The 27,981-nt window shown below is 45.7% G+C and overlaps 1 protein-coding gene across 3 annotated transcripts in view; it reads right to left on the bottom strand.

The window, feature by feature from the left end:
- Nucleotides 1-723: 723 nt before the first annotated feature.
- The window catches only part of SCN10A (sodium voltage-gated channel alpha subunit 10), a 91,091-nt gene continuing 63,833 nt past the window's right edge, over nucleotides 724-27,981 (bottom strand). For all 3 annotated transcript variants that reach the window (XM_077865743.1, XM_077865745.1, XM_077865746.1), the window contains 10 exons: nucleotides 26,808-26,931; nucleotides 25,405-25,559; nucleotides 22,017-22,190; nucleotides 17,765-17,887; nucleotides 16,213-16,497; nucleotides 15,444-15,497; nucleotides 14,462-14,599; nucleotides 11,981-12,085; nucleotides 6,667-6,937; nucleotides 724-3,910 (listed from right to left, as the gene is read on the bottom strand). In XM_077865743.1, coding sequence (XP_077721869.1) covers nucleotides 2,700-3,910; nucleotides 6,667-6,937; nucleotides 11,981-12,085; nucleotides 14,462-14,599; nucleotides 15,444-15,497; nucleotides 16,213-16,497; nucleotides 17,765-17,887; nucleotides 22,017-22,190; nucleotides 25,405-25,559; nucleotides 26,808-26,931 — 2,640 coding nt within the window. In that variant the 3' untranslated portion in view covers nucleotides 724-2,699. The remainder of the gene's footprint in view (nucleotides 3,911-6,666; nucleotides 6,938-11,980; nucleotides 12,086-14,461; nucleotides 14,600-15,443; nucleotides 15,498-16,212; nucleotides 16,498-17,764; nucleotides 17,888-22,016; nucleotides 22,191-25,404; nucleotides 25,560-26,807; nucleotides 26,932-27,981) is intronic.

Raw genomic sequence — 27,981 nt, 5'->3', positions numbered from 1 at the left:
TTTGGGAAATGCATCTGTATGGAAGAAAATGTGGGGTGTGTTAGTTTGCTAGGGATGCTGTAACAAAGTACTTCAAATTAGGTGGCTTAAAATGACAGAAATGTATTCTCTTCCAGTTCTGGAGACCAGAGTCTCAAGTCAAAGTCTAATAATAGAAGTATCAATAAAGTATTGATAGGGCTGTGTTGTCTCTGAGGGTTCTGGAGAAGAATTTTTCTTTGCCCTTTTCTAGTATTTGGTGCTTGCCAGCAATACTTGGCATTCCTGGGCTTGCAGCCACATCATTCCATTTTCTGCCTCTGTCTTCACAAAGCTGCCTTCTTATTCTCTGTGTGTGTTTTCACATGGCATTCTCCTCCCTGTGTGTTTATGTCCCAATTTTCCTCATGTTTTAAAGACATTCATCATTGGATTAGGGTCCACTTAAATCCAGTATGATTATGTCTTTCTTTTTTAAGATTTTATTTATTTATTCATGAGAGACACACACACATAGAGAGAGGGAGAGAGAGAGAGAGAGAGAGAGAGGGGTGGGGGGCAGAGACACAGGCAGAGGGAGAAGTAAACTCCATGCAGGGAGCCTGATGCAGAACTCGATCCCAGGACTCCAGGATCACACTCTGGGCTTAAGGTGGCGCTAAACTGCTGAGCCACCCAGCGTGCCCCATGATTATGTCTTAATTTGATTACATCTGCACTTTATTTCCAAATAAGGCCACATTTATTTCCAAATAAGGATCATGGGTTAGAACTTCAATATACCTTTTTTTGAGGGAAGGGGTGCACAATTCAACTTACCGCCTGGGGTAAAAAATGTATCAAGAATATCTTTGAGAATGATATCATCTACTTAAAACTAGCCTGATGATTTGGTACACTTCATTCTTCCACATAACATATAAAAATAAGTCAGTCCCCAAGATCTCTGTCTATCCAGCTATCTTAGATGACATTTTCATTAATTGCATCTGATTTAGATGTTGAAGAAGTGGCACCATCAATATCTGTGCTCCCTTATTCAGTGGAACCAGTGAGGAAGAGCTATTTTGTTGAACTCATCCTTAAGATACAAACCACTCATATGGAAACATCTGATTTGTACTGGGACAGCCTGGCTCTCAGCTATTCCACCATTATCTTATTAACTTGTATCTGTGGGTGCTGACAAACCCCAACAAACACATCAACAGCCTTTTTGGTCTCTGATGGACGAACAGTGACAGAGAAAGGAGATCAAGGTCTCAGAAAAATGTGTACCCATGAGGCCTGTATGGTGGTCTAGTTCCTAAGCTTTGTAATTATGTAAATGGGAAATGTTATGAAGTGATCAAATATATATATCAACAAATTGACCTGATCCTTGTCATTGTGGCAGAAAATGTTCCAAAGGCTAATAGAAGATCATGGCTGTCATTAAGATCCTTTATGTCCTATGTTGTCACACAAACTCCTTGCTCTCCTTCATCTTAAGACCCACCACATTCTATGGCCTGAATATTCTCTTCTGACAACCCTTTCTCCATTCACTGCATAAACCCAATTAATCATTTGGGGCTTAATTCCCATTATCTCTTGTGCTTAGAGTGTACCTGTCATTTGATAGGTACATTTGTAAGATGTATTTAAGAAAATATTCAGAATGTCCCTTTTCTTTTGCTTATGCTAATTATGGAGTTTCGGCCCAAGGGGAATGTGAAAACTTCCCTTCTTAAGGTCTGACTATGAGATGTGAAACAGATTCTGGAATGGATCAAAAAGTTGCCTCTTTAGCTACAGGACAAAAAAGTCTGACCACTATAATTTCAGGGGAGAATGTTTTCTTATCTAAAATGTCGCAGAGCACCAATGGGTTATACAACAAAAATGCAAGGTTATAGAGAGTGTCCATTTTGTCTTGCATCTGCCACCAATTTTACAAGTGGGGAAACTGAGATTCAGAGGTGGAAAGAGTGTGGTGCAGGTAGCATGGCAATTGGTGGAGTACGTAGGATTAGAACAACTTTCAGGATAGTGGTCCTTCCTGCCCTACCTACCCAGATTCAAGCTCAAACTGCAAAACAATATCAGGAATCCTGAAAGTGAAGAAGTGATTTATGATACCTGTCAGTTTCACATAATTAAAAAATGACACTTTAAGATGTAACATTGGTCTTGATATACCTCTAAAAATATTAATTTTAATGGATATCTCAAAGTTCTTTCATGACATAGACCACAGGTGTTACCTTGGGCAGGAGCAATTGTCTGGCAGCTCTCAACATGCAGTCATGCAAAATCCTAAATAACATTGTCAGTTTCTGTTTGGGATTCACAGAAGACTACCTTGGACCTTCAGCAACATCCTTACCATATATCTTTGGAAATTCTGGTCCTGAGAAGTTTGTCACCGTAAATATAAGTTCTGGTCACAATTAAAATGAAAGGGCCAGGGACATTTTCTGGAAAGTAAGAGATACATTATCGGATACTGAAATTCAAAAGGGTAGTCACAGTGGAGATGCTCTTGGCTTCTGACTCCTATTGGTTTTGAGGGCTTCTCCAAAGGTGGGCACCAATTGCATTCTTTGCCCAGTTCTGATACTGTGACTGGTGGCATGCATTGGTGAGGTGGTAGCTGGTTGCCACCTATAGTGGGAAAGAGTTATCACAGAGCAGAAGTTCACATCAGAACTGATTAGGTCCATACTAGAGTGTCCTCACTAGGGCCCAGGAGCAGTCACTTTCTTACTGGTGCCTTCATCTTCATTCTGCATTGAGCTAGATGTGCTCATGTTGATTTGATCACTAAGGCCTCTAGTGACACTGTCATAGGATGGTGGGAAAGATGCGGCAGATGCAGTTTCAGATTTGTCTGGGAGTGCACAATTTTCATTTACCATGAATTCAACAAAAGCTTCATCTGGGGGTGGCACAGCCTCCTCTGCCCTGGGCACAGCTGGGGGGTTGGAAATTGTCATGGAGCGGTGTAGCACATAGCTCCGATAGGCCTTTTGAATGACAGTAGCTGAAATGTCTTCCTGCTTCCACCGGAGGGTGGTTGCTATTGGTTCATAGGATGCTTTTGAGACATTAGTTGCCATAAACTTCTCTTCAATATTCGCCTTCAGAGAATCCAACTCTCCGGATTCTCCCAGAACATTCTTAGTGAAGGCAAAAAGAATGTCCAAACAGTGAATCTTATCTCCAGGGACCAAGGGCAGGTCCATCTGGATTAATATATTCTGATTGGGTTTTGGGATTCGCAGGGGGCCAGAAAGGGTGTCTGCAAAGTCTGAGAGGGCAGAAAAGGTAATAAACTGAGTGGCCTCTGGGTCAAACTTCTCCCAGGTCTCATAGAACATATCGAAGTCATCCTCACTCAGAGGTTCACTGCTCTCCTGTGTGGCCACATTGAAGTTCTCCAGAATCACTGCAATGTACATGTTGACCACGATGAGGAAGGAGATGATGATGTATGTGGTGAAGAAGAGGATGCCCACAGCCGGGCTCCCACAGTTCCCCCGGGAGCCATTGCTGTTGGGTAGATTGGGGTCACAGTAAGGGGGCCCCGTGTTGAGGATGGGGCTGAGGAGGCCATCCCAGCCAGCCGACGTGGTGATCTGGAAGAGGCACAGCATGCTGTTGGCGAAGGTCTGAAAGTTGAACATGTCATCGATGCCAGCTTCCCAACTTACATGGGGGAAGCTAGCCATGCCGAAGATGGAGTAGATGAACATGACAAGGAAGAGCAGAAGCCCTATGTTGAAGAGGGCAGGCAAGGACATCATAAGGGCAAAGAGTAGTGTGCGGATTCCCTTGGCTGCTCGTATAAGCCTGAGGATGCGGCCAATTCGGGCCAGGCGGATGACTCGGAAGAGCGTTGGAGAGAAGTAATTTTCAAGTGACGTAAGTATTACAGAAAACACCAGGCCTTTAGAAGAGAGAGAAATGATCTAATTAGTACTTGCAAGCATGAGCCCTGACAAAGCTGGCTGCAATCACAATCTCTCGTCTTGACTCTATATGGATCTCCATGTGAACATCTGTATTCAAGGACCCTCTGAGTGTTGTACAGTGGTTGGCATAAAGTAGGGGCTCAGTACGTGCTCACTGCATAAATCTTTTCTCTGTCAAGTAAGTCTCACCCTTCTCACCATGTTCTTATCTTTCTTTCCCTCCACTTGGAATGTCTTCGTCTTAGTCAACCTCCATGGCCAAAGCCCTATCTTCTGCAGCCTAGTTTAACTGGAAGCCACTGCACCATATTCCACATGTACACAGTCCTTGTCTGTTTCTGTCTATGACACAGCCCTACTCTTCCCTGAGAATTCAGTCTTGGGACATGACTTCTCCTCCACCTTTTCTTGGTGCTCTGTGAAGGCCAGGATCCCCTGTGATTCATCTCCCCATCTCCTACTGTGAAGATTGATTCAGTTCCTGGCACATGGTCCTGTGGATAATTGTACAGAGCCTGGCATTAATTATAAAGGGGCTTGAAGAGTTGGGCAACTTGCTGACAGCTAAAGCAGAATGGCTTTGAATGGCCAGCTGTCTGCATAATGGCTTTTACTTGTTTCTTCCATCTCCAGCTGTGTTTGAACTCTATGTTAGGGCCTGGAGATGGGCATGTTTAGGGTCAGTTATGGCCCTCCCAACCCTCCATCTATGAACAAAGTTGGAAAGATAAAGAATGTATATATCTTGCTATATGATCTAATTGGAAGATTTGTAAAGCTTGATCTTGGGGATGCGGATGCCTATTGAGACCATGAAAGATTAGGTGAGGCCTTTAGGTAAGACAGGATTCAAAACCTCTCAGGACAAATGGGGAGGGGTGTGGTGGCAAGCTCTCTCTCCTTGCCAGGGTTCCCTTGACCCTCTTCCCCTAGTTGTCTTTTGTCATATGAATATGGGTGGTCACAATATTGTGTTGGAAGGAGGAAGGAAATGGGATGAGATTTGGGAAGTAATGATAATATTATATTATAAAATCTTTATGAAAGCCCCTCTCTTCAAGCGAGTTTAACTGGGATATTTTTCCAAAGCATGAGGTATGTTATGTGTCTGTATAATCTACTAAGATCCTGCCAGCCAACCAGTCTACATAATAGTTCAAAGGAGAGTGAGTCTTCATACTTGTAACAATTAGATACTCAATATATGTCTTGCTGGTGGGAAGGAATAACGGGGGAGAGGGAGGACAGAAGGATGAAGACGTGGGTTCTTTCACTTGTTTTCCAACTGCCTCTATGACTGATTTCTAACCAGTGGATGGTGTTGCTGTGTAGGTCATAGGAACTGGTAGTAAAGGTGTCCCCATCACAGGATGGAGTACTTTGAGTATATTTTATTTCTATAGCGTTGATATGGAAGTCACATAAGCGAGCTCTTTTCTCTAAAGTCAAAATGACCTTTAGAGTTTCTCACTTTGGGAAGCAAGCAAAGAAAACAAACCTCCCACAAGAAACAGCAGCAACAGGGAAACAAAACAAAATAGAAAACAAAAATAAACATCCCAAACAAATAAACACAACCCAAGTCTGTGTTTCATGACCAGGGTGGGGAGATTGATTAAGTGCTGCCAAGTTGTATTTAGATGCTGTTAGCTCTTGACGGCAAATCAATGGAAAATTAAATCCACAGCTACGCTCTGACATGAAGAGTAAGCAGGTCATGATATAATAGTTAAGTATATATTTATAATGCAAAGTAAAGCTGGTGCACCAGGATTTGTAGGGCCAAACTTCGCCTAAACCACAAGAAGGCTAAGGACATTCTCTTTGTTGGTGGAAGGCAACTAATTTGTTAGAAGAACATTAGCCTGGCCTAAATTCAGCTCTGCCCTTTACAAACTGTATGACCTTGCCTAACTTTCTTAATCTGTAAGGCTCAGTTTTAAATGTATAAAATTAGGAAAATAATACTCCTTCAGAGAGCTGTTGTGAGGATCCAAGAGTCCTAGACCAGTTCTCAGAAGTTAGCAAGCACTAAACTGTGGTGGCTCCATCCCCTACTTTAGCTTCTGATTTTATGAGTGTTCTCTGAATACCCATTGGCCCCCAAATACTGGACCTATTATTCAAACACCCAGAGTAGGCCCTAAGAACATTGATCTCTTGGCATTGATTCTTTGACTTTTCTATCACTAACATTCCCTAAGTTGACAGTATATAAACATTTTTAATTTTTTTATTTTTATTTTATTTTTTTAATATATAAACATTTAATTCCAGATCCTTGACTTAAGAATCTCCTTTGAACACTCTTAGTCTTTCCTCACTCTTCTGGCAACCACTTTTTTTTTCCCCAGAAAGTATTTAATGGCTCACCTCACATCATACCACCATTCTCTTTGAAGACTATCAAGATAAAGCCCACTGGAATCTCCATCATTTTATATTCTCTGGAGGAGTGATTGTCCCTATCAGCCCCAAAATTCAAGCAGTGGGCTATGCACACAGTTGGTGCCTAAAAACACTTGGAGAAGCCCAATGGAAACTCTCCATTTTACTGAGAGGACAAGAGGGATTTTAAATCTGTTACTCCTGGAAAGCAGCAAATACTGGGCTCCTCTAACATATAATTTATATGAAAAAGTTTGTTTATTATCCTCTTAGTTTTGAGAAAAACAGCCCAAACAACCCCAAGCAGAGGCTGGGCTTCCCCACAACCTGTAAGCCCACTTACTTCCAATGGAGAGGACCACAACAATGAAGTCAAACACATTCCAACCATTGGTGAAGTAGTAATGCCGCAAGGCAAACATCTTCATGACACACTCGCCCGTAAAGACAGCCACAAAGAACTGGTTGATTTTGTTAAGAATTTTTGTCTTTTCTGCACTCTGCTCATCAGTCTCCACCATCATGGTGATCATGTTGAGGCAGATGAGGACCATGATGACAATGTCAAAAGCTTGTTTGGTCACGATGTCAAAGACAAAGCCCTGGTACTTGTTCTGAAAAAAGAAGAGATGGTTCATCAGGGCCTTTCCAGTCAACATACATAACACATCTAGAGAGGCTGCCTTCTTCATCGATGGATTTCTAAAATCTGTCTCTTATTCTCCTAACAGCACATCTAAACAGAAGCCAAGTCCTGTCCTTACTCCTTCCAAAATCTTATTCTTAGTTGATTCTACTTCAATGCTTCAATCCAAGTCCTTGTTGCTTTTCCCATCCCCTTAAAGTCACCAGGCACTATTTCCTTGCCAGTGAACCATTTGCAAGCCCTTCCCATCCCCTCTCTGGGCTATCTAAATCCCAGTAGTTTTGAGTGATCCATTTTTCTTAAGCCCTACCTCTTCCAAGGAGATCTCCTTAATCACCAATCACATCACACCACATTGCCTGTTTCTTCTCCCCCACCCCCACAGTCTTTATAGTCAGTCTTGAGTTCTAGCATTTCATGTGTGCTTCTTCTCTTCTCTACTAGACAGTGAGTTCTTTGAGGATGGGGCCATGTCTTATTTATCATTGTGCTCCCATAGTGCGTGCATAGCTTGAGTTCGAGACTGCAAACTCAGTGGCCACTCATTTCCCCCCACTCCAGTTACCTCAGGACAAGATGGTGGGCCTGGAGTCCTTCTTGTTTCTCACTTTAACATCCAGACCTTTGCTTCTACTGCATCTTGCTTCTCCTGTCATCTAGGTAGCCCACCTTCACCTCTTTTTCATGGCTGCCACTTACAAACCTCCTGGTCCCTTGGCTTCCTTACTGAGGAGTGAGGCTTTTGGACAGATTCCCCACTTTTGGTAGTAACCTCTTGGTTCCTTAGCTACATATCTAAAGACCTAACTGTTCCTAGCTTAAAGAAAAATCTTCCTGAACCTTACATCTCCCTCCAGCTACCACCCTACTTCTCCTCCTACTCTCATAGCTAAGTTCTTAAAGGCATTTTGTGCAAGCACTGTTTCCCACTCACTCCTCAACTTTCACCAACATGGCTTTTGTCCCTATCCTGCCACTGAGATGGTTCTTGTTAAGATCACCAGTGACCTCCAGAATGTAAGTCCAAGGATATCCATTTGGCATTGTTTGCCACACCTGCCACCTTGGAACCTTGGAACTCTCCTTTCTTTGTTTCTATCATGCCTTCCTTTCTTGTTTTTTTTCTTGCCTTTCTGGCTATTCTTTTTTGAGTCTTCTTTATGCAGCCCTTAGATGTTAGAGCATGTGAAGGCTCAGTCCTAGGCACCCTTTGCTCCTTACCTTATTCTCTCTCTCTTAGGAATCTCTCCAACCAGTCAACTGGTATATGTGGTTTTTGCTAATTGTTTTCCTATGTCACAGGACTGTAGTCTCTTTGAGGGAAGAAACTTTGTATGTGTTGCTCACTGCTCTTTCCTCAGTGTCTGAAGTGTACCTGGCATGTAATAGATGCCCAATAAATAGATGAATGAATGGATGACAGAATGGACAGCTCTGAATTACCCACACCTCAAATAGAAGGCCACTCTATTGTATACAACAGGCATTACTGAATGTATACTATATGCGGGGCTCTGCATGAGTAGAGGCAGAGAGGAACCTGTCATGAGTCTCATCAGGGAACTCACAAGAGCAGCAAGGTAGACAGAGGGGAGAAAGGCTGTGACAGGGGCTTGGTCTTTCTTTCTGCTTCCTGATGGGGAGAGGTTGCTCACTGTGGGGGTAGAGCAAAGAATCAGACCCAAGTGGGCCTGTCTTTGGGCATAACTGCTGGTCCGTGTCTTTTCTGGAGTGGGAGGGAGACTGAAGAGCCACTAATAACTTCCATTTCATCACTGAAAATGAGGAAAACACAAAGGCCTCTTCATGACCACACAACTTCTAATTAAACGGAGCAGGTGACAATATTACTAAGTTATAGGCATTGAGTTTTCCCTGGATATTTGGATGCTGGGAATGGAGCAGCTTGCTGGCTGCTCTTGGCTTAACCTGTGGGCAGGGATCATTCCTTTGCAAACCTCAGTGCTCTCAGAGACAGAGTGGGTGACTGATGATGTGATATTCTAGAGCTTATTATTTCCCTATAAAGTGAAGTATGTGAAACCTGCTTTTAGTAATCTTTGTAGCAGGGAATGTTACAGAATAAAATTTCCCAGTTTCGTGGAAGCTGTAGTCTTTGCTATGGATGCAGCATAAAATTTAGAACTTGAGCTTTGCCAGTGGTGAGGGGGAGTGTGTGTGTATGTGTATCCCAGGTTGGCCCTGTTGTGAAATGGCACCCATCCACCCGTGGGGCAGAACTCCTGTGTCAATGTCCAGCTTATCTGACCTGTCCAACCTATTGGAACTACTAAGGGAAGAAGGTGAGCATTCTAGTGCCAATAATCTAGGTAAAAGAGCTGGATCTGGGAAGGTGAATCTTAGGTAGGAGTGGCAATTTATCTTTTTGCTTGGGTTTCTTTCTTGGCTCTGGACTCTGTGGAAGGCAGATGATCATGTTTGTCCCAGTGGGTGGTGGGTGCCAAGATGTTGCCTGCCATATGGATGCCAGCCAGGAGTGAGGATGGGCCAAGGCTTGTGGGCCCTGGAGAGCAGCCATATGCAGTTGCTGCTTGGGCCCTTGCTTGGGCCCTGCTCTGCTAGTTTCCCCTTTGGGACCTCTAAGACTTCAAAGTCTTATTGAAATGTTCCAGGCTTGCCTCAGCTATGATAAGGGGAACAAAGGGAAAAGAGTGTTGGCTGTGCTTGGAACAGAGTATTAAGGAGAGAGCCATATTCCTCTATTAAAGCTAGGACAGTATTGATAATTAGTAATACATTGCCTGCTCATCCAAAGGGATGATGAATCTCAGAAACACAGTTGGGCTGTGAGGTCTCACTTCCCTTATCCATGTGAAGGGCCTCCCTTATTGCCAACCTTGGAGGGTCTTTGTTATGGTTTAAATAGGAGAAATTGTGATTTTTGTCATAGGTCTTTCTGCCCAACCATTGATTTCCACTCCTATTGTAGTATCTGGAATTTCAACATTAGGTTCCTACCTTCGTCTTAAGATAATGTCCTCCAAGTACCCACCATTTGCTTCGACGTGGATGGAACTGGAGGGTAAAATGCTGAGTGAAATAAGTCAGTCAGAGAAGGATGATCATCATATGGTTTCACTCATATGTGGAATATAAGAAATAGTGAAAGAGATTACAACAGAAAGGAGGGAAACTGAGTGGGGAAAAATTAGAGAGGAAGACAAACCATGAGCGACTCCTAACTCTGAGAACAAACAAAGGGTTGTGGAAGGGGAGAAGGGTGGGGAGATGGGTGACTGGGTGATGGGCACTAAGGAAGACACTTGACAGGATGAGCACTGGGTGTTATACTACATGTTGGCAAATTGATTTTAAATAAAAATTTTTTTTTTTAAAGATAATGTCCTCTCCAGGGTCCTTTTTTGAAATACAGCTTATCCTATTCATGAAATTGTCCTCCTTGAGAGGAGAAAGCTATGGTGGCCCGTGAGATTGATTGATAAAATGGGAGTAGCTGAGATATTATAGAGAGACTGAGCAGTGCATAGAGCAAGGTGCCAACAATTGTCATGATTTTGCCAAGGGATGTCCCTAGCACACTCTTCAGAGTCTGGTTCAAATGTACATTCAGCATCATTCCAGCCACCTGTGAAGGCCAGCAGGAGTTAGCTGTTTGCTTCACTGCAATTCTCAGGATCCTCCTTCCCTGACTTGATACTGATTGGCGGGGCTTAGCTATTTACCTACATCTTTTAATTCTGAGCCTGTGTCTGCCCATTGGACTGGTTGACAGAGGGGTACTTCCTGAGCTTAAAGCTCACTCAACCTCAGTTATCTTGATCTTACAGGAAATTTGGAAGGAAATCTCTGCCCCTACATAGGTCTGAACATCCTCATTGTAACTCTTCTTATCAGAATTGAGTATAGTGACACATTTATGATCATTGTTTCCAAGTAAAGTATATCCAAAGGTCATGGCATTTTTTTTCTCCCATAAATGCTTTCAAGACTATTTGCTCATGAAGTTTTTAGTAACTTATGCAGACCCCATGCCTTGATTTAGAAATCCTAATGCCTTGGCCAACAGAATTCTCCCTAATTCCAGGGAAAGTTTGATTCCTTTGTTGCAGGTCCTTAGACTTCGCTCTGGTTGGGGGAAGGGCTAATGGCATTGTGTCATAGACAGCACCTGTAGTTTTCTTCACGGATACTGCATTTTAACCACAGAAGGGTTACTTAAAGTGACAAGATGCAAACTATTCACTGGAGTGGATGGCTCAGAAATTCTTGGAAGAGGTTCTGTTGTACATTTCCAACATAGCAATACTCCCACTCCCAAACCTGTTCATCTATTCTCAATAGAGGCCAACTAGAGGTTTGACATTTTCCATCTTCTGGTTGGAGGACTCAGAAGAACTTAGGTGATAATATATATGGTTTGGGTGTTGCATTTCATGGGGGAATAAAAGGGCGTGTCTCTTAGGGTCTTTGTGAATAAAGGAATCAAAGTGGAGTGGAGTACGGCTTTAAGTTTTGGTCAATCATTAAACCCAGCAATGGGATAACTTTTGATTCCTATTGACCATAACCATGACTGGGGTCAGGATCCCAGGGGTTTGGTTTTTGGCCATTTCCTCTCTGTCTACTCTAACCATGGTGTGGAATGTAGGGTGAGGCTGGAGATTCACTGCGATCTAGATCATGATGCAAAACAACACAAAAACTTTGTTTCAGGGCTCTTACCACCTTTACTATTATTTAGCCTAACTTGCTTCCAATCCTGTAATTGAAACCTAAAATGGTTGGGGAACTCAGTACTTCCCTAAACAGGTCTATTTGGAGTACCTGTGGGAGATATATTCATTCCAGAAGACCAGATTTGCTTCTTTTAGACTTCTCATTCCTTGGGCCCAGGAATTCTTATTACTTCATCCCCAAATGCAGATATCCCCCTTCACAGAGAGAACTGGCCAACCCCTACCCAGCATAGGCATAGGCTATCCGTTGAATTTCTAGGCACACTCTGCTGCAAGGAAGCTCTGGGGCTCACCAGGGGCCGTGGGATGGGCTTCTGGGGCTTCTTAGAGCCTAGCTTCTTCATGGCATTATAGTACTTCTTTTGCTCCTCTGTCATGAAGATGTCCTGGCCCCCTAAGTACAGGAAAGGATAATACACATCACCGTTATTAAAGGAACAAGAACTCCCAGAGATGTCAAAACCAAAGCATGCTGGAGAAGAACATCTCCACCTTCTCCCTTCTCTGAAGAAAGGCATGTCAAAGCCAGAATCAAGCAGTGTCCTGCTCAGATGCCACAACCAGTGACAAAGTGGGTGGGACTGAACTCTAACTCTGACTCCCTTCCTGAGTCTCTGGAATAAAGCCTGTTTCTCTTCTGCAGGAATCCAGAGGTGCCACTTGGGCAGATGGTGGGAAGAATTTGGGAGAGACCCTAAAGAGAAGGTAATTATCAGTTTAGATCTGAGCCTTGAATCCAGCCTGCTCATTGTAGTCAACTCAACTAGGCTTCTGGAATCACAGTTCCTGTCAGGGGCAAGAGCTTCCTTCAGGGCCTTCTGCATCAAAGAACCTGAGATCCAGCCCCTTGACCCCTTTCTGGAGAAGAGGAGCTAAGAAGAGTTACTGCCTTATCTAAGGGTCCTTGCAGAACTCTTGATTGCTTCTCTTAAGGTCCTGCCATTTGCATTGCCCTCTGCTGTTACAGTGTCAGAATCTCCACCATTGAAAATGTCTTCTTTCCTTAGTTTTGGGTTTTATTTGAGGACCTTTGAGACCTCCTTCATTCAACCCCTCATCTTTCACTTCCTGGCATAATTTGAAATCTTTCCATTTCCATAGCATATTTGTATAAATTAGTCACTGCAAATGCTGGGGAAATGGGTGAGATCTCTGGGATTTGAGAGGAGATTTAGAGAATCTGTGGACACAGAGAGCTTCCAGGGAGACACATCTCAAAGGGGCTGGAGGCAGGGGCAGGGCAGCAGATTGGGAGCACAAGATGGGGCCCCACTGAAAATTCTGGGAAAGGAGTCAGCAAATGTAGTCCCTCTCAACTTCATCACTGGCTTATCTCATTCTATCACCGAACATGGCCAGTTCCCTGTCAAGGCCTCAGTTTCCTTATATAAAATGGGAGAAGAGACTGCTTGAATGGCTTCAAAGACCTCTAGGATGCTGATAACATTGGTCATTGCTTTACAGGTGTCTTGCTGAGCCCCTGTGGGGCAGAGAAGGGCTGCCCACTTCTTATCCCCAGAACTCTGGCCAAGGACTTCCTACAGTGGGAAGCCTATGTTATTAGACATTTATTCTGAATTATAATAGTCAGTAGCTCAGCCCTAAACTAAGTGTTCCTTCTCTTTTTTTTTTTTAAGATTTTATTTATTTATTTGAGAGAGAGAGAAAGCAAGAAAGAGTGAACAAGAGAGAGTGTCAGCAAGAGCAGAGGGGAGAATCAGAGGGAGGTGGAGAAGCAGACCCCCCACTGAGCAGGGAGCAGGGAGCCCAATTCAAGGCTTGATCCCAGGACTTCAGGGTCATGACTTGAGCTGAAGGCAGATACTCAACTGACTGAGCCACCCAGGTGCCCCTAAACTAGGTGTTTCTTATACAGCTTTTACTTTCCTCTCACCAGAATCCTGTGAATAGGTATCATTAACTCCATTGAATGGATGAGAAAGCTGAAGCTTAGAGAGTTATTAAAAACTGTCAGGGTCAGTGATCTAGTGAGTGGTTGAGTTGGGAATGCAAGCCCAGGTTTGTGTAAGACCAAAACCAACGCTGGACTCTCAGTGCTGTGCCATGTGACCCTATCCATATGACCCACTTTCCACCACCCACCCACCCCGCCCCGGTGGATCTCAGCTTACATAAGTCTAAAGTGGTGCTTTATCTATTTCAAAGGAATGGGGGGTATTAAATGAAAGATTAATAGAGGGTAACAATAAAGCATTTTACACCTTTAATGCCCTCATATTTTAGTGTAAACATGACAGGTTATCTGGGATTGGGTTCCTATTCATCAGAGTCAGCATCCATGGAGGCAAAGGTCTTCCTCTCCATCCCCAGGAGGGTTGGGATTTTGCCAACACTGGAGCCCCGGCCCTTGCTGAGGCCTCCCAACTCAGTGCTTCGGGGGATCAGAGTCCTAGACAGAGGCAGCAGGTGCTGGAGCCTTTTCTTTTCCTGTTTATGTTTCTCAAGGGTCACCTGGGACACACCCAGCACACCTGTTTCCAGCTGGGAAGACCTGGGGACTCTGAGAGAAAGGAAGGGGACCCAGACAGAAGTGAGGATGTTGTTGAAACAGGGAAATGCAGCTCTTCCAGCAGCAGTTCCAGGACACCAGGAAAGTGTGAGGGCTATAGTCAGGATGCAAAGGTGGGTGTTGGTGTTAAAGGCCAAAATTGGACCCCCAGTCAGACATGAGGGCTACGAGTAGTGTTGGCTTTACTCATGAGGCCAGGGGACAGGGAGTGGAAGATTCATGGAAACACCTGAGCCCCACTTATCTTTTTTTTCTGTTGATTGAAGTTGTCAATTATGACCCCAACGAAGAGATTGAGTGTGAAGAAGCCACCAAAAATGATGAAGATGACAAAGTACAAGTACATGTACACGTTGTCCTCCCACTTGGGCTGCAAGTTCACCTGTGAACAGACAAGGTGAGGCATGGGGAGCGGTGGGTGTATGTTTGTGTTCATCCCTGAGACAAGGAACTGGGAGTCGGTGGGTGGTTTATTTGGGAGTCAGGAAGCAGGACAGAGGGAGGGGGAGGGTAAGCAGAATAAAAGCAGAAGGGGAGATTGTTAAGCAGGTTCTCACTGAGGGGCAACTGGCACTCCATCCTGTTGGGGTTCTCCAATGAATTGTGTAGAATGCATCTCAGAATTGTATTTCTAAGGGATTGGGAAGCATTTATCTACAGACTCCCAAAACTTATCTGTGAGGGTTGCCCCTGTGGACACTCAATGTCTTGCTCTTGGGGAAGGGGCTGCTGAGCAAGCTCTGAGGCATTGAAGAAAGTCAAGTCTCAGAGAATCAGAAGCACAGCATAAGGGTGAACTCAAGAGGTGGCTGAGGGGATCTGGGGCAGGGCATCAGTAATGCCTGCCACAGCAGCAAAGGGTCTTTTCTCAGCAGTACCCATCTCTTCCACCCAGCTGCCATTACAGTGCTCTTATTTTAGCCACCACCCCACTCCTGCCTCTGCCCAGGATGTGCTTTCACACATAGTCCTGAAGATACTTTCCTCAGTAGTGAGAAGAAGAACTTGAAAAGCCTGGGGAGTGTGCCTGGTAGGAGAGCAGGTGAGGTTGGCTTAAACATTCAACAGAGGGCCACCTGGACACTGCTCCAGGGAAGGATAAGGACAGGCTGTTGTGGGGGATTGCCTCTTCTGGTATCAAGGCCACCTTCAGTTAATTTCAACTAGACTGATGTGAGTGGGATGCACCAAGGGGAAGGCAATAGGCACGGTGGGCTGAGACTCACATCTCGGGCATCAACAGCTGCATACATTATGTCCATCCAGCCTTTAAAGGTTGCCTAGAAACAAGGAGCAGAGGCTACTCAGTGTTTGCACATCGTCTACACTGAACTCTGTTTTGGTTCGCTTGTCTGTTTTTCTTATATAGGGATGGACCCCCTGGAGGCAGTTCCCTATATCTGCCAGGGCTAAGCACATTGCCTGGCACACCACAGCTACTCAGGGATTATTTGTTGAACAAATGCATGAACAAACAGTGAGATGCATGAAAAAAGTATAAGCAACTGCATCAACACCTGATTGAATGGAGGACTGAATGAACAAGCAGATGACGGCAAGTATGAATGAATGAATGGGAGTGTGAATGTGTTTGTCTGTCATCACCACCAGCAATTTCCATCATTATAATAGGTCTGGAATACAATTTATTACCATCTAGGAGAGGATCTGCAGTAGAAGACTGGACAGGTGGCTATATCATGTCTATTTTGTACAAGTAGTGAATTCTAAGTCATCACCTGATACAATTGCATTGCAGGTCATCCCTTTATTCTATTCTGCGAGCCCACGCTTGTCTAATTGCACCACTGTAACATTGCACTCGTTGGTAAGGCCCTTTAGCCTCAAGCTAGTCTGTAGGAATAGAGAGGTGACTTCAGGTCACACTGATTGCTGCCCCTTGCTAAGTCTCTACATAGCAACTTCTGGAAGACCCCAGATCCTCCACATTATCAAGTAACCAAAGGAAGAGATACGGTTGATCTCAGGACTTACCACCTGCAGAAGTGCTAGGTAACCCATTGCAACATTATCAAAGTTGACCTTCACATTGACCCAGAAGAAGCTGCCAGTGTGGTTCTGATATTTACAGTCAGATATGTTATTCACAATAGACAAAGGCACAAGAGAAAAGTATTCATTGGTTTTGTTGATGCATCGCCCAAACTTCCCCGCAAAGAAGTTCACACCCATGATGCTGAAGATGAGCCAGAAGATGAGGCAGACGAGGAGGACATTCATGATGGATGGGATGGCACCCACCAGGGCATCTACAACCACCTGGGAAGACATGCAAAAGGATCTGAAACACGTCTTGCTGGATCCCACTTCTGTCTACACTTACTTGCACTGGCTTCATGAGCCAGTAGCCTTTGGAAGCAGCAAGATAAGTGGATTAATTAGGGCAATAATTCAGACTCAGAAGATTGAGAGGCATTGGGCAACTGAAGATGGGTTTAGATCTTCTTCCTAAATTTCATTCTGGGTAGGTTTTAGGGTCTTTCCCCAGGCCTGAGGAGATGCATGAATTTACAAGTACACACATGCTCATTTAGAGGTGTGAGTGTATGTGTTGTGCTTGCACATACAAATTTTAGTACCTTGCTTTATTCTTTTTAAAGGCTGTTTTAAAAGGGCTTTCAAAACTACAGTTCAAGATATGCTTCAGTCAAGAATTAGTGAAAACCAAAATGCATATTCACAAACTTGCTTATTTGTAAAGCAGCAACCTAGAGATAAAATAAAACAAAATTCAAACTATTTCAATCATAAGCTTCTAGTGTTTGTGAAGGTACAAGCTAATTTTTTAAAGTCCATTTTTGCTTTTGAAGATAGGATGTCTTCTTTGAGTCAATGGCAGGAGAAAGCAAAACCTCACTCCTAGAACCTGGAGCCTTTTGTAATTATGAGGAGGGGGAGGGGGACAAATCAGCAGTCCCTCATTCTCCCTGTAATTCAAGGGCCTGGCTTGTGAGCACTCCATTGTGAGGAAGACAGTGAGGACAAGATGGAGGTGACAGTGATGGGTGAGGAAAGGAGTGGGTGAAAGGGAAGAATCCACAGGACCCCATGACTGCGTTGTGTTGAAGAGGATGCATTCCAATGAGTGGTGGCCATGGTGCTGAGCTGATGGTGCCACCACATTTAAGTGGAGTGTCAGAGGAAAGGCTCATTTGTCTTGGAAAAATGAGGGGTTTGGGGTGTTCTGGAGATTTGGGCAATAAGAACAAGATGCAGGGTGGGGAGACAGAGGCAAGAGATGTTGAAGCAGGATCACTTTACTAAGAACAGGAAGACTTATGAGTCTGAATGCTGGTAGACATGATATTTGAGGTGAGACAGGACGAGTGCTCACAAAGGGACATGAAAGAAAACCAGAGCATTAGGACATGGCAGTGCCACTAAAGTCCCAGCAGGAAGCAGGGACCCACCCAAAGCCCAGCTGTTCGGGTGGGCCCAGAGCTCAGGGTCAGGGGCATGAAGGACATGGTAGGGGGAAAGGGGTACCAAATGATGGAGACCAGAGCAGTTTGGAGATAGGTCTTACCCTCATGCCTTCGAATCGAGACAGAGCCCGCAGGGGCCTCAGGGCACGGAGGGTCCGAAGGGCTTTGATGGATGCCACATCAGAATATTGCAGGATCTTCGCTATAAGGCTTATCAGGGAGATCTGGATGCAGGCAAAGAGCAAAAACATTATTCTACTTTCCAGAAGATCCTAGTAGAAGGAGACAGGAAATCCCTCCCACCACCTACTCTGTCCAAGCCATCATCTTGGCTCCAATCTTATTTTGAACTCCAGTGAAAGGTCTAGAGAGAGTTCAATATCTTTCCCTTTATTAAGGATTTCATTCATCACGTCTCTGAGCCTCCGGAAAAGAAAAACTCAGTCTTCCACATCACCACAATGTGGTATGGGTGGTCAAGCTCTCAGTGTATTATATCAATCTTCCTTTTCCCCTCTGAGGCATCAGCCAGACTTCAACAGCCTTGAAACTGTGACTTCCAGAGACTTGGAGAGATGATGTCCCTTTGTGGGGGTTATGCTGAAAGTCTATTTTGAAAATGCAAAGTGAGTCTCAATTGTATTTGCTCAGAAATGTGGAGGGCAAAGAGTCCTGGTCTCAGTAGGGTCTAGGTTCCTCTCAACCCCTAGTTTTTTTGTGTGTGTGACTTTGGGTCAGTGCTTTGCTAGTCCAGGTCATACTTTCAGCCTGTATAAAATGAGGGAGTCAAAGGAAGAGTGAGTGGCATGGCTCATGAAATCCAGCTTTGACAGATGACTGAAGTGTAATGACTGGGTTGTGACTTCCTGTTGGTCTTTTTAAAAAGTGTTTGATCAAGGACTGTAAAGGACACAAATTGACATGGACAAATGGTCACACCTCCCAGAAACTTTGAGTAAACCATGCATAGGTTTGAGCTTGCTGGAGACTGTGACCCAATACTGGAAGACCCCAACTGCACCATGACTAGTGGGCTGGATTCAGACTTAGCTTATCCTGGCAGCCAGGTGGGGAGATTCACCAGACCATCCGAAGGGAAGGGGTCCCCATGTGGGTGCTAAAGCCTTAAACAATGTCTATTCTCTGAATGGGTGGCTTATTCCACCAGGACAAAGAGCTAGAATGGAAAAAAAAAAAAAAAACCACTTTCTTCATCCATGCAAGACTCCAGACACCAGCAGGTCTGGCTGATAGAAGGTAGGGAGGTTTGGGGCCAGTTTCATGCTGGACCCTATTCAGCTTTTTGCTCAGTCCCCTGGGAAGGTTGCCTCATGTGCAAAATCTATAGTTGGAGCAATCAGGGTCTGGGGTCTTTCCATCAAAGCCCTCTACCCAAGCCCAGCTCCACTCCCACTGTTCAGGTTGCTAGCCTCCCAATTGGTCTCTAGTACTGCATCCATTCTCCAGTGCAAATTTGATTGTAATTATGTGTGTCTCTTACTCCCAGACTTCACTAGTGCTTTATCACTCTCAGGTTAAGTTCCAGATTCCTTAGTCTGTATTATACTAGCTGCAGACTATGTATTTTTTCAGTCATGTTTCACTCATATATTCTACCCAAATAAGATTGTTCTCTAAATATACCTGTGTCTGTACTTTTGCTCAGGGTCATCCTTTAATTAAGACTGGCCTCCTCTGGTCCTCTTTGCACCTCAATGCTCCTGTTCATTTTAAGCCCTATGTTTAATGTCATTTCCTATATGAAGCCTTCCCAACTTCCCCACCCCCACAGGCTCATGTCTCTGTGCCCCTAAGACACTAATTATTTCCAGAAGTGCTCACCATATCTCCCCCTTATAATAGGTTTCTTTCTTTCTGTGTGTCTTATCTATCTGCTGAAAGATTATAGCACAAACTCCTGGAGATAAGGAGTTTTTATTTCTTGGCTTCTGCCTCCCCCAGAGCACTTCATAAGACAATCCTATATTCAGCAGTCATAAATAAACATTTGATAAGTTGAACAAAATATATAAGCATTTTCAGATGGATGAAAGGAAGGAGGGAAAGAAGGAAGAGGAATGGAAGGATGGTTGGATAGAATAATGCATTAAAGGATACAAAGATAGATAGGACAGATAGTTGAAAGGAAGGATGAAAGAAAGAAGGATAAAATATGGAAGTATAGCATAGTGGACGGATGGAATGGATGAAAGGGAGAAGAATGGATGACTGGGTAAAACGACCGATGGATGAATGGAAAGAGAAAGTTGTATAGAATAAATGAATGGAAGAGATTATAGAATGGATGAAAAGTTGATTGGTTGAATGAAGGAATGGAAGGAAAAGGGATTAACAGGCAGATGGGTGAAAAGAAGGAAGGATTGGGGTGTCTGGATGGCTGAGTCAGTTAAGGGTCTGCCTTCAGTTCAGGTTGTGATCCTAGGCTCCTGGGATTGAGCCCCACGTTGGTCTCCCTACTTAGTGGGGAGTCTGCTTCTCCTCCCTCTGCTCCTCACCCTTCCCTCTCTCAAATAAATAAATAAATAAATAAATAAATAAATAAATAAATAAAATTTTAAAAAAGAAGGAAGGATAGGTGGATGGTTAAAGGAAAAATGGGAAGATGGAAGAATGAATGGATAAGAGGATGCTTGGATCAAAGGTGCATGAATGAGTGAATGGAAGTTCAGATGATTGGATGGTCATATAGAAAGGTGAATCAAAAGATATAGAAAGGTGATTCAAAAGGTGAATCAAAAGGATTAAGGAACAGTTGATAGATAGGATAGGCAGAAGAGAAGAGAGAAAGCAGAATGAGAATAGATGGAAGGAGGGAGAGGACTGACAGGATAAATGGAGAAGTAAAGATGAGTGGATGATTAGAAGAAAGGAAAAAGAAAGGATGAACGGCTGGGTATATGGAAGGAGGGCTATGGGGAAGGAAGGATGGATGGTCAGAAGGAAGAATTAGGAGGAAGATGGATGGAATGAGAAGGTGAGCATTTAAGGTGATCGGGGCTTAGAATAGTGAGACATATGTAGGGAAGGGCGCCTGTGCCCCTAACAAGGGTGCGAAGCTAGAATAAAACATTTTTCCTTCACTTATGAATAATTATTTTATATGCACAAAGTTATCACCTGTGACTCAGATTTCAGGCCTCACAGTTAATCCTTGTGGTACAGTGTCCTGATGCTGCCAACACGTTGGTATCAGGAAAGAAGAGAATTGAGTACACAGACCTGCTGTGGGGGACCTGCCAGCACAGGAGGCTGGACAGAATGTTCTGTACTGGACCCCATCCAGCTTCAGGAGGCAAGCACTGAGTACAGACACATTTACTGACACCTCTGATGTGCAGACCTTGGTCCTGGTGGCTGTTGGAGTGTGGGAGGCAGAGACAAACACAGCACAAGCATTCCCCTGCCTGTGGGGACCCTCAGCTGTGCCACAGTGAGCAAATCATTCAGGCAGCCACTCTGTAAAGCCAAGAGGGCAAAGACCTGGACAGAGATAGAGGATTGTCATGGGTGAGATGAGGGAGAGACCACTCTTGGATTTTGAGGGCTTAGGAAGGCTCTTAGGAGATTTCATTGAGGATGGTCTCCTCACAGCTGGGAGGAATCACAAGTCTAGCATGTGGGAAGCCCTTGGTAAATCCCCTCATGCAGCAGTTAGTGGCCATGGGTTAGTGTGAATCTGAACACACATGCTTCAGCTCAGTACCTCTCCAAAGGGACCCTCTGTCCCTTCTAGTGCCACTGTGGAGAAGCCAGTGGGGCAAATTCAGTGATTCTCAATCTGGCTGCATACATATTGGACCTGCCTAGGAGCTTTTATAACATACTGATGCCTGGGCTCCACCTTGGACCAGAGAGATCTGAAACTCAGGGAATAACAGTGTTGGTTCATTGTATTTTTAAGAGCTTTCTGGATGATTCCAAAGCATAGCCAGGGCTGAGGACCACTGAGCCAGTAGGTGGGAAGATTCTCTGTGCTGTGCGGTCCTGGGCTCACCCTCAGTCCAGAAGCCCTGTCAAGGGATGCAAGGTCATAAGACCCTTGAGAGCCTCATGTGTCATCTTGCTTCAGATGTAAACCACAGAGGGCAGTCAGTAGTCTTTCTGGGTGGAGACCTAGGAACTGAGGACTCACCTGAGCATCGCCACTGGGCCAGAATCATGTACTGTCTGATCTTACCATTCACCAGTGTGTAGGCTATTCTCAGAGATCTTGCTAAGTGTTCAAGACTTTTCTCTGGAGTGGCCTATAAGGCAAGGTGTCAAGCTTCCTTTGTGCTAGCTGCAGCCAGAGGTGAGGGCCCCAAACCCCATGTGTGCCAATGAGCCACTCACGTTCACGATGAGAAAGTCCAGCCAGCACCAGGCATTGGTGAAGTACTTCTTAAAGCCGTAGGCCACCCACTTGAGCAACATCTCCAGCACGAAGATAAAAGTAAACACCCTGTCAGTATATTCCAGCAAGGCCTTCACTGTGGGCTTCTGGTCAAGGTGATAGTCTTCAAAGGCCTGGAAGGAAGGAAGGAAGGAAGGAAGGAAGGAAGGAAGGAAGGAAGGAAGGAAAATAGTAGGTTGCCTGGATCCACAGCACTGGGGCCCAGTAACAGGGAAGGACTCAGCCAGCCCTGTTCTCAGGTCCTGGGAAGGCTTTGGGAACCAGGTGGCCTGTATCATTTTGTTTTCTCTGCTCGGGGTGTGCGGTGTGTGTGTGTGTGTGTGTGTGGGGGGGGGGGTGTTGGTGGAGTATGGGGTGAGGTTCAGTGAGATTGTAGAAGAGGAACTGTGACATGCAAACCAGGACCCCCTAGAGCCAACAGGAGCCCGCAGCTTGGCTTACTCTTTGCAGGGGAGCCGAAAGCAAGGGAGAAAGGAAACCTCAAATTGGGGCTTGGAAGTGAACCAAAGGGATCCTAACAGTGACTTAGTTTAAAAATAAAAGCATCAAAGGATGTTCACAGCCAGTTCACAAAAAATGAAAGTAAGAATCGCCCATGAACCTCTGAAAAAGAATGTTCTATCTCACTGCTAATTAAGAAAATGCAAACGAAGGTGCCATTTTTCTCTTAGGAGACTGGTGAAGATAGAAGAGAGTCAGGCTAAGGCCAGTGTTGTGGTGGCTGTGGGGAGGTGGCTTCTCTTATACTTGACCAGGGGCTGAAAACTGGTTCAGTCTTTCCAGAGATCAGATTGGCAGGAAGATTCAAAGGTTTCAGGAACTCAGCAATTGTGCCTTCAAGAATTCAGCCTAAGGACACTGGATGTTTGTGCCCCACTCAGACACCGTCAGAGGGGCCAATGCAACCGTCCCCCAGCTGCTGTGAGGTTGGCTGCAAACAGCTAAAGGATGCCCCCTTTTCCTGAGGATCTCCCTGGGCTGAGGGAGAACTGCCTCCACCTGCAGAAATGCCTAGGAGGTTAAATGCCTGATGTGGATGCAGCTATGGCCAGTGACTACCTCCTTTGCCTCAAGATGGGACAGCTCTGTGGTACCCTTTATGCTATAGCTCCTGTGGGATCACGCAGAGGAGGACTTCCTGGGAGCCACGTCTTTTAGCTCCTCTCCCGATCCTGCCTCCTTTACAGGTTCCACCTCAGGGTATGCCCTCCACAAGCTCCTCATGCAAGAATCCTTGCTTCTGACTCTGCTTCTAATTGCACCTAAGACAGGAAAGAAGCCAATGTCCTCAAAGGAGTCTAGGCTATTCAATGCTTATTAGAAGTAAACACAGGGATTATTTAAATAAATGGTGGCACATTCCCATAATGGAATGTACTGCAGCCATGAAGTCAGATAGTAGGAGTATATTTACTGTGAGAATTTACTGAGAAATTACAGAATGCATAAATGTGGTTTCGGTTTTGTAATATTTATGTATTACATGCATAAGAAAGATGGGAAGGAAGTCTACCAAAATGTTTTCAAAGTGAGATTCTCTCTGAGTGATAGGAAAATGGGTGATATTTTTTTCTTTGCGTTTTCCCATAATTTCCAAGGGTGCTTTTTTTTTTTTCACTTTGTCAGATGAAAACTCATGTTATTTTTTTTTTTTAAAGTACTCAAAGTAAAAGCATAAGGAGGACTAAATTTGGTGCCAGCCTGTTGGTCCCTTGGGGAAGGAGATGGGGAGGTGAGGGCCCAGCAGCTGGTGCAGGATCTGCGCTCCCTGCTGGGAGGGAGGGGGAGCAGCTGGGGTGAGTGGAGTAGGGGCACAGAAAGAAGGGAAAGAGCAGGAGAGCATGGAGAAGAGAAATGAGGAGAAGAGGCCCGCAGGGGAAGATAGGAGCTGAGGAGGTAATGAGGAAATGTGACTATTGTCATACCTTGTCAACAGCAAATGTGACTATTGTCCTCATCAAGGAGGACAGGAAAGAGGGGAGGGTGGGAGAAATCACCGTCCATCTCCCCTTGCCTGGCAATGTGGCCTGTGCACCAGAGCTGTACAGACACAGCTAGGGCAGTGCACAATGGCCACCCTGGGTCAGCAGTGAGCGCCTTCAGATGCTGCCACGCCCTTCCCCTCCCCTGAGGTGACAGCGCAGCCCTGTCTCTGGAGACTTTCTTCTCTTGGCCTAGTGCCATGGCCTGCCAGGTTACCCCCTCCCCCCATCCCTGATCATGTCTTCTCACCTGCTTTGCTCCTCCCTAAGGCTGAGGATATACACTGAGTGGTTTTGGCACCTTCCTGGGAAAATCTGGCATTTAAGCAGGTGCCCAGATATCCGGTAGATTGTTTTTAGGGAGTAAATGACATATGAAAAGCAAAACAAGTGAAAACATTTGGAGCCATGAATCAGGAGAGAGGGCTTCTCGTCCTCCCTTTAACTAATTAGCTGAGACCCCAGGCAGGCCCCTTCATGTCTTCGGGCTGTGACCTCATCCATAATATGCAGACCATGGGGGATGGCAAGTCCCTTCCTGTGTCTACATTTACCTTGGTTCATTAGGAAGATGAGTTGAGATTTGCAGTGAGCATAAGCTGTGGCACAATCTGAAGCATCCTTCCTTGTCCTACAAAGCTGGCCATTCAGCAAGGGGCTAAGGAAGCAGCTCCTAATTCAGAATCTCTATACCTGTAAGATCTTGTTATTTAAAATGTGCTCTTTGGACCCACAGCATCAGCATCCCCTGGAGCTTGCTGGAAATGCAAATTCTCAGGCCACACCCCAGATCTGATTCAGAATCTGCTTTTAAACAAGTCTCCCCAGGTAATTACATTTTGAGAAGTGCTGATAAAATGATTTGCTGTGAGCTTTGAATGAGTAATAGTATTTGTAAGTGGCTTGATAAGACCGAAGGATGACAGTCTTTCAACTGGGCCTTCAGAGAAGACTGATGTTTGGGAAGCCAGGGGTTAGAAAGCCAGGAGCTTTGGGATCAAATGAGGGCAAAGGTAGATTTTACTACTGACAAGCTGGGTAAACATGGACAAGTGCCTCAAATCCTTTCGGTGTCAGTTTCCCCATCTATAGAGTGGGATGTATGCCCTCACTGCTTGAAATACTTGCAGCCAGGTTTAGCAGGCTGTGGCATGGAGACAGCAAGCACTTACCCTTCCCTGCTGCTAAGAGCAGCCTGCTTGCTGGGCTGCAGGTCTCCTGCCAGCCACCCACTGGGAGTTTCAGGCTAGGAATCAGGGAAGCTCACTGCTGCAGCTCCAGGGCCTTGGGATTGTGGAAGACCCCATCTGGAGGGCTTCGGGACATGGACCCCACCTCCCCTTACCAGAGACCCACTGCTGAGCAGGATCATGAAGATGATGAAACTCTCAAACCAGCTGTGCTCCACGATGCGGTAGCAGGTCTTGCGCACCTGCCATCCCACAGTCCATGGAAACTTGCTGATGTCCACTTTACAGCAGGGACAGCGGCGAAGACAGTCTGTGGGGAGAGGACTGATGGTGAGTGATGTCGCCCTGGGGAGGGAGGAGCATTTTTGCTCTAGCCCCACTGGGGAAGCACTCTCCCGGGAAGCCCACTTGCCACCCCTTAGGAAAGGAATTCTTCCCTGGAACAGGAGAGAAGCTGCACCCCTCTCAGCAAGCCTCTCAATCCTGGCCTTCCAGTGTTCCTCCCTACCATTGGTCTCACCCACTCTCAACTCCTCCTGAATTATCATCCTTGTTGGGAAAGATACTGGTGGCCCCTGTCCCAAGCCCACCTATTTCTAGAAGCCCTACAAGCCTGGGGGCCTGGGCCTCATGCTGTGTGAGGGGCTAGGCCCTGAGCCTGTGTTCAGCTGAGGGGCCACCACGTGGCTGGGATGGAGCCTGGGCCCAGTCTAGCCCAGGGTTGTGTGGAAGTGTTGTTGCTTTTTTTTTTTTTTTAAGATTTATTTATTTATTAACGATAGACATGGAGAGAGAGAGAGAGAGAGAGAGAGGCAGAGACACAGGCAGAGGGAGAAGCAGGCTCCATGCAGGGAGCCCGACGTGGGACTTGATCCTGGGTCTCCAGGATCGTGCCCTGGGCCAAAGGCAGGGGCTAAACTGCTGAGCCACCCAGGGATCCCCCGTGTTGTTGCTTTTTAATTGATAGATTTTTTTTATTATTATTGAAGCCCCAATGACTTTCATAGTATGAACTATATGTATACCCACTTCATGCACGCAGATCCAGGGAGAACACAGCTTGCCTCTATTCTAAACACGGAGGGAAGAAAAGAGCAAGATGTATTTTGTGCCTTTAGGACAAGATGGCTGCTGTGGCTCAGGGTGCTATGGCCATGGACGTTTTTTCTGCCTTTAAGAGTTACTCAAAGGGTTTAGGGGCACTCTGGGTCCCTCCTCTGGGTCCTTTATGTCCCCAAACAAGAGGGTTTATCTTTCTGCTATTCAGCCGCAAGAGGACTGGTTTATAACTCAGCAAGGTGTTTCTGAGCGTGATGAGGAAGGCACAGCTTTGGCAGCCGCGTCTGACGCGGCACCTCTGGGTGCTGTGAACTGGCATTTGTGGGTCATGCTGTCCTCCACTGCCCTAGTTTGGGGAGGAGGCAGTGAGAGGCCCTTTTTGTCTGTCTCTGGTGGAGCCCAGGGCCGGGGACACACAGATGCCCGGATGAGAGTTTGTGGAACTGGATTCTGGCCCGAATGAACGTCCACACGAGGAGGCCTTTGGCGGCGGCTTTACCTTCCGTGAAGCAGTCATCTGGCTCTTCAAGGTCATCTGCCAGCTCAGGGATCTTCCTCAGGATCTCCTCGGGATCCAGGCAGTCCACCGTGCTGCCCTCTGAGGAGCTGCTGTCGTCCCCTCCCTGCAGGGCAGAAGCCCGGGCGTGAACTCAGCTCTCTGAGGCGCCCGGCGAGGCTGCCGGTCACTGCAGGTCGGCGGGGCCAAGGGCTCGGAGGCAGGGAGAGCCCGTCGGGGCTGTGCCACGCAGACATCCTGCCTGCTGAGGCCCAGAACAGGGATGCTCTCTCCGGTGCCCCAGAGGGTTAGCTGTGCGAGGCTTTCAGCCTCCAGGCCCCTGATGGAGTGCTGGCGAGGGCCCGAGACACCGTAATTACACCCATAAAGACTCTCGGCATTCACTGGGCTTGAATATTTAATCACGGAGCAATGCTGCAGGGGCCCTGCTGCCCTCCTGGCAGCTCCAGCCTTATAATGTCTCCAGATGAATTCAATTAGGAGTTGAAGCTGCTCTCATATTAGTAAACCTGATAGCTTGGCTAATGGACCCAAATGGTGGGGTGGGTGCCCCATCTGTCACTGTCAGGCCCTTCTCTGCCTGGTCAGGGTCGGGGACAAAACAACAACAACAACAATAAAACCAAAACCAAAACTGATCCCCAGCAGCTGTATACTGAAAACACTGGGTAGAGAGAACTAGCCAGGGGAATGCTTAGAATGTTCTGAAGGAAACATGATGTCCACGTGTAGAAGGTGGCAAACCTCACTCAGCAGGAACAATGTGGCTTCTGTTCACCCAGGGTCCGCCAACCCCATCCCAGCCCACCCTCTCCTCTTACCCTGCTATGGTCAGCCTTGCTCAGGGGCACACAGCCAGTGACTGACATTCCTCAAGCTGAAGGGCTTGATAACTTTGGGCATGAATGATGTTTTCCTTATCTTGGCCCCGCCCAGGCCTGTCACAGCATCAGCTCTCAGTGACTAGGTGTCGAGTTAAATTCCTGAATTTAATGCGGTTGTATTAAAGACGCTAAGTCTCTCTAGCTACCTCATCCCTGTAGCTCGTTTTCTTCAGAGATTTGTAATGAAATCACCAAGTTTCTTTTTACCTCTTCTAAGACATTCCTAAACCCCAATTTCACTTCCTGCTCAGTCTATGTAACTCTGTCAGTAC

The sequence above is a fragment of the Canis aureus genome, chromosome 22 (assembly GCF_053574225.1).
Source record: "Canis aureus isolate CA01 chromosome 22, VMU_Caureus_v.1.0, whole genome shotgun sequence".
Taxonomy (NCBI): Eukaryota; Metazoa; Chordata; class Mammalia; order Carnivora; family Canidae; genus Canis; species Canis aureus.
Note: the sequence above shows the minus strand (reverse complement) of the source record. Positions and strands in the feature narration are given on the sequence as shown.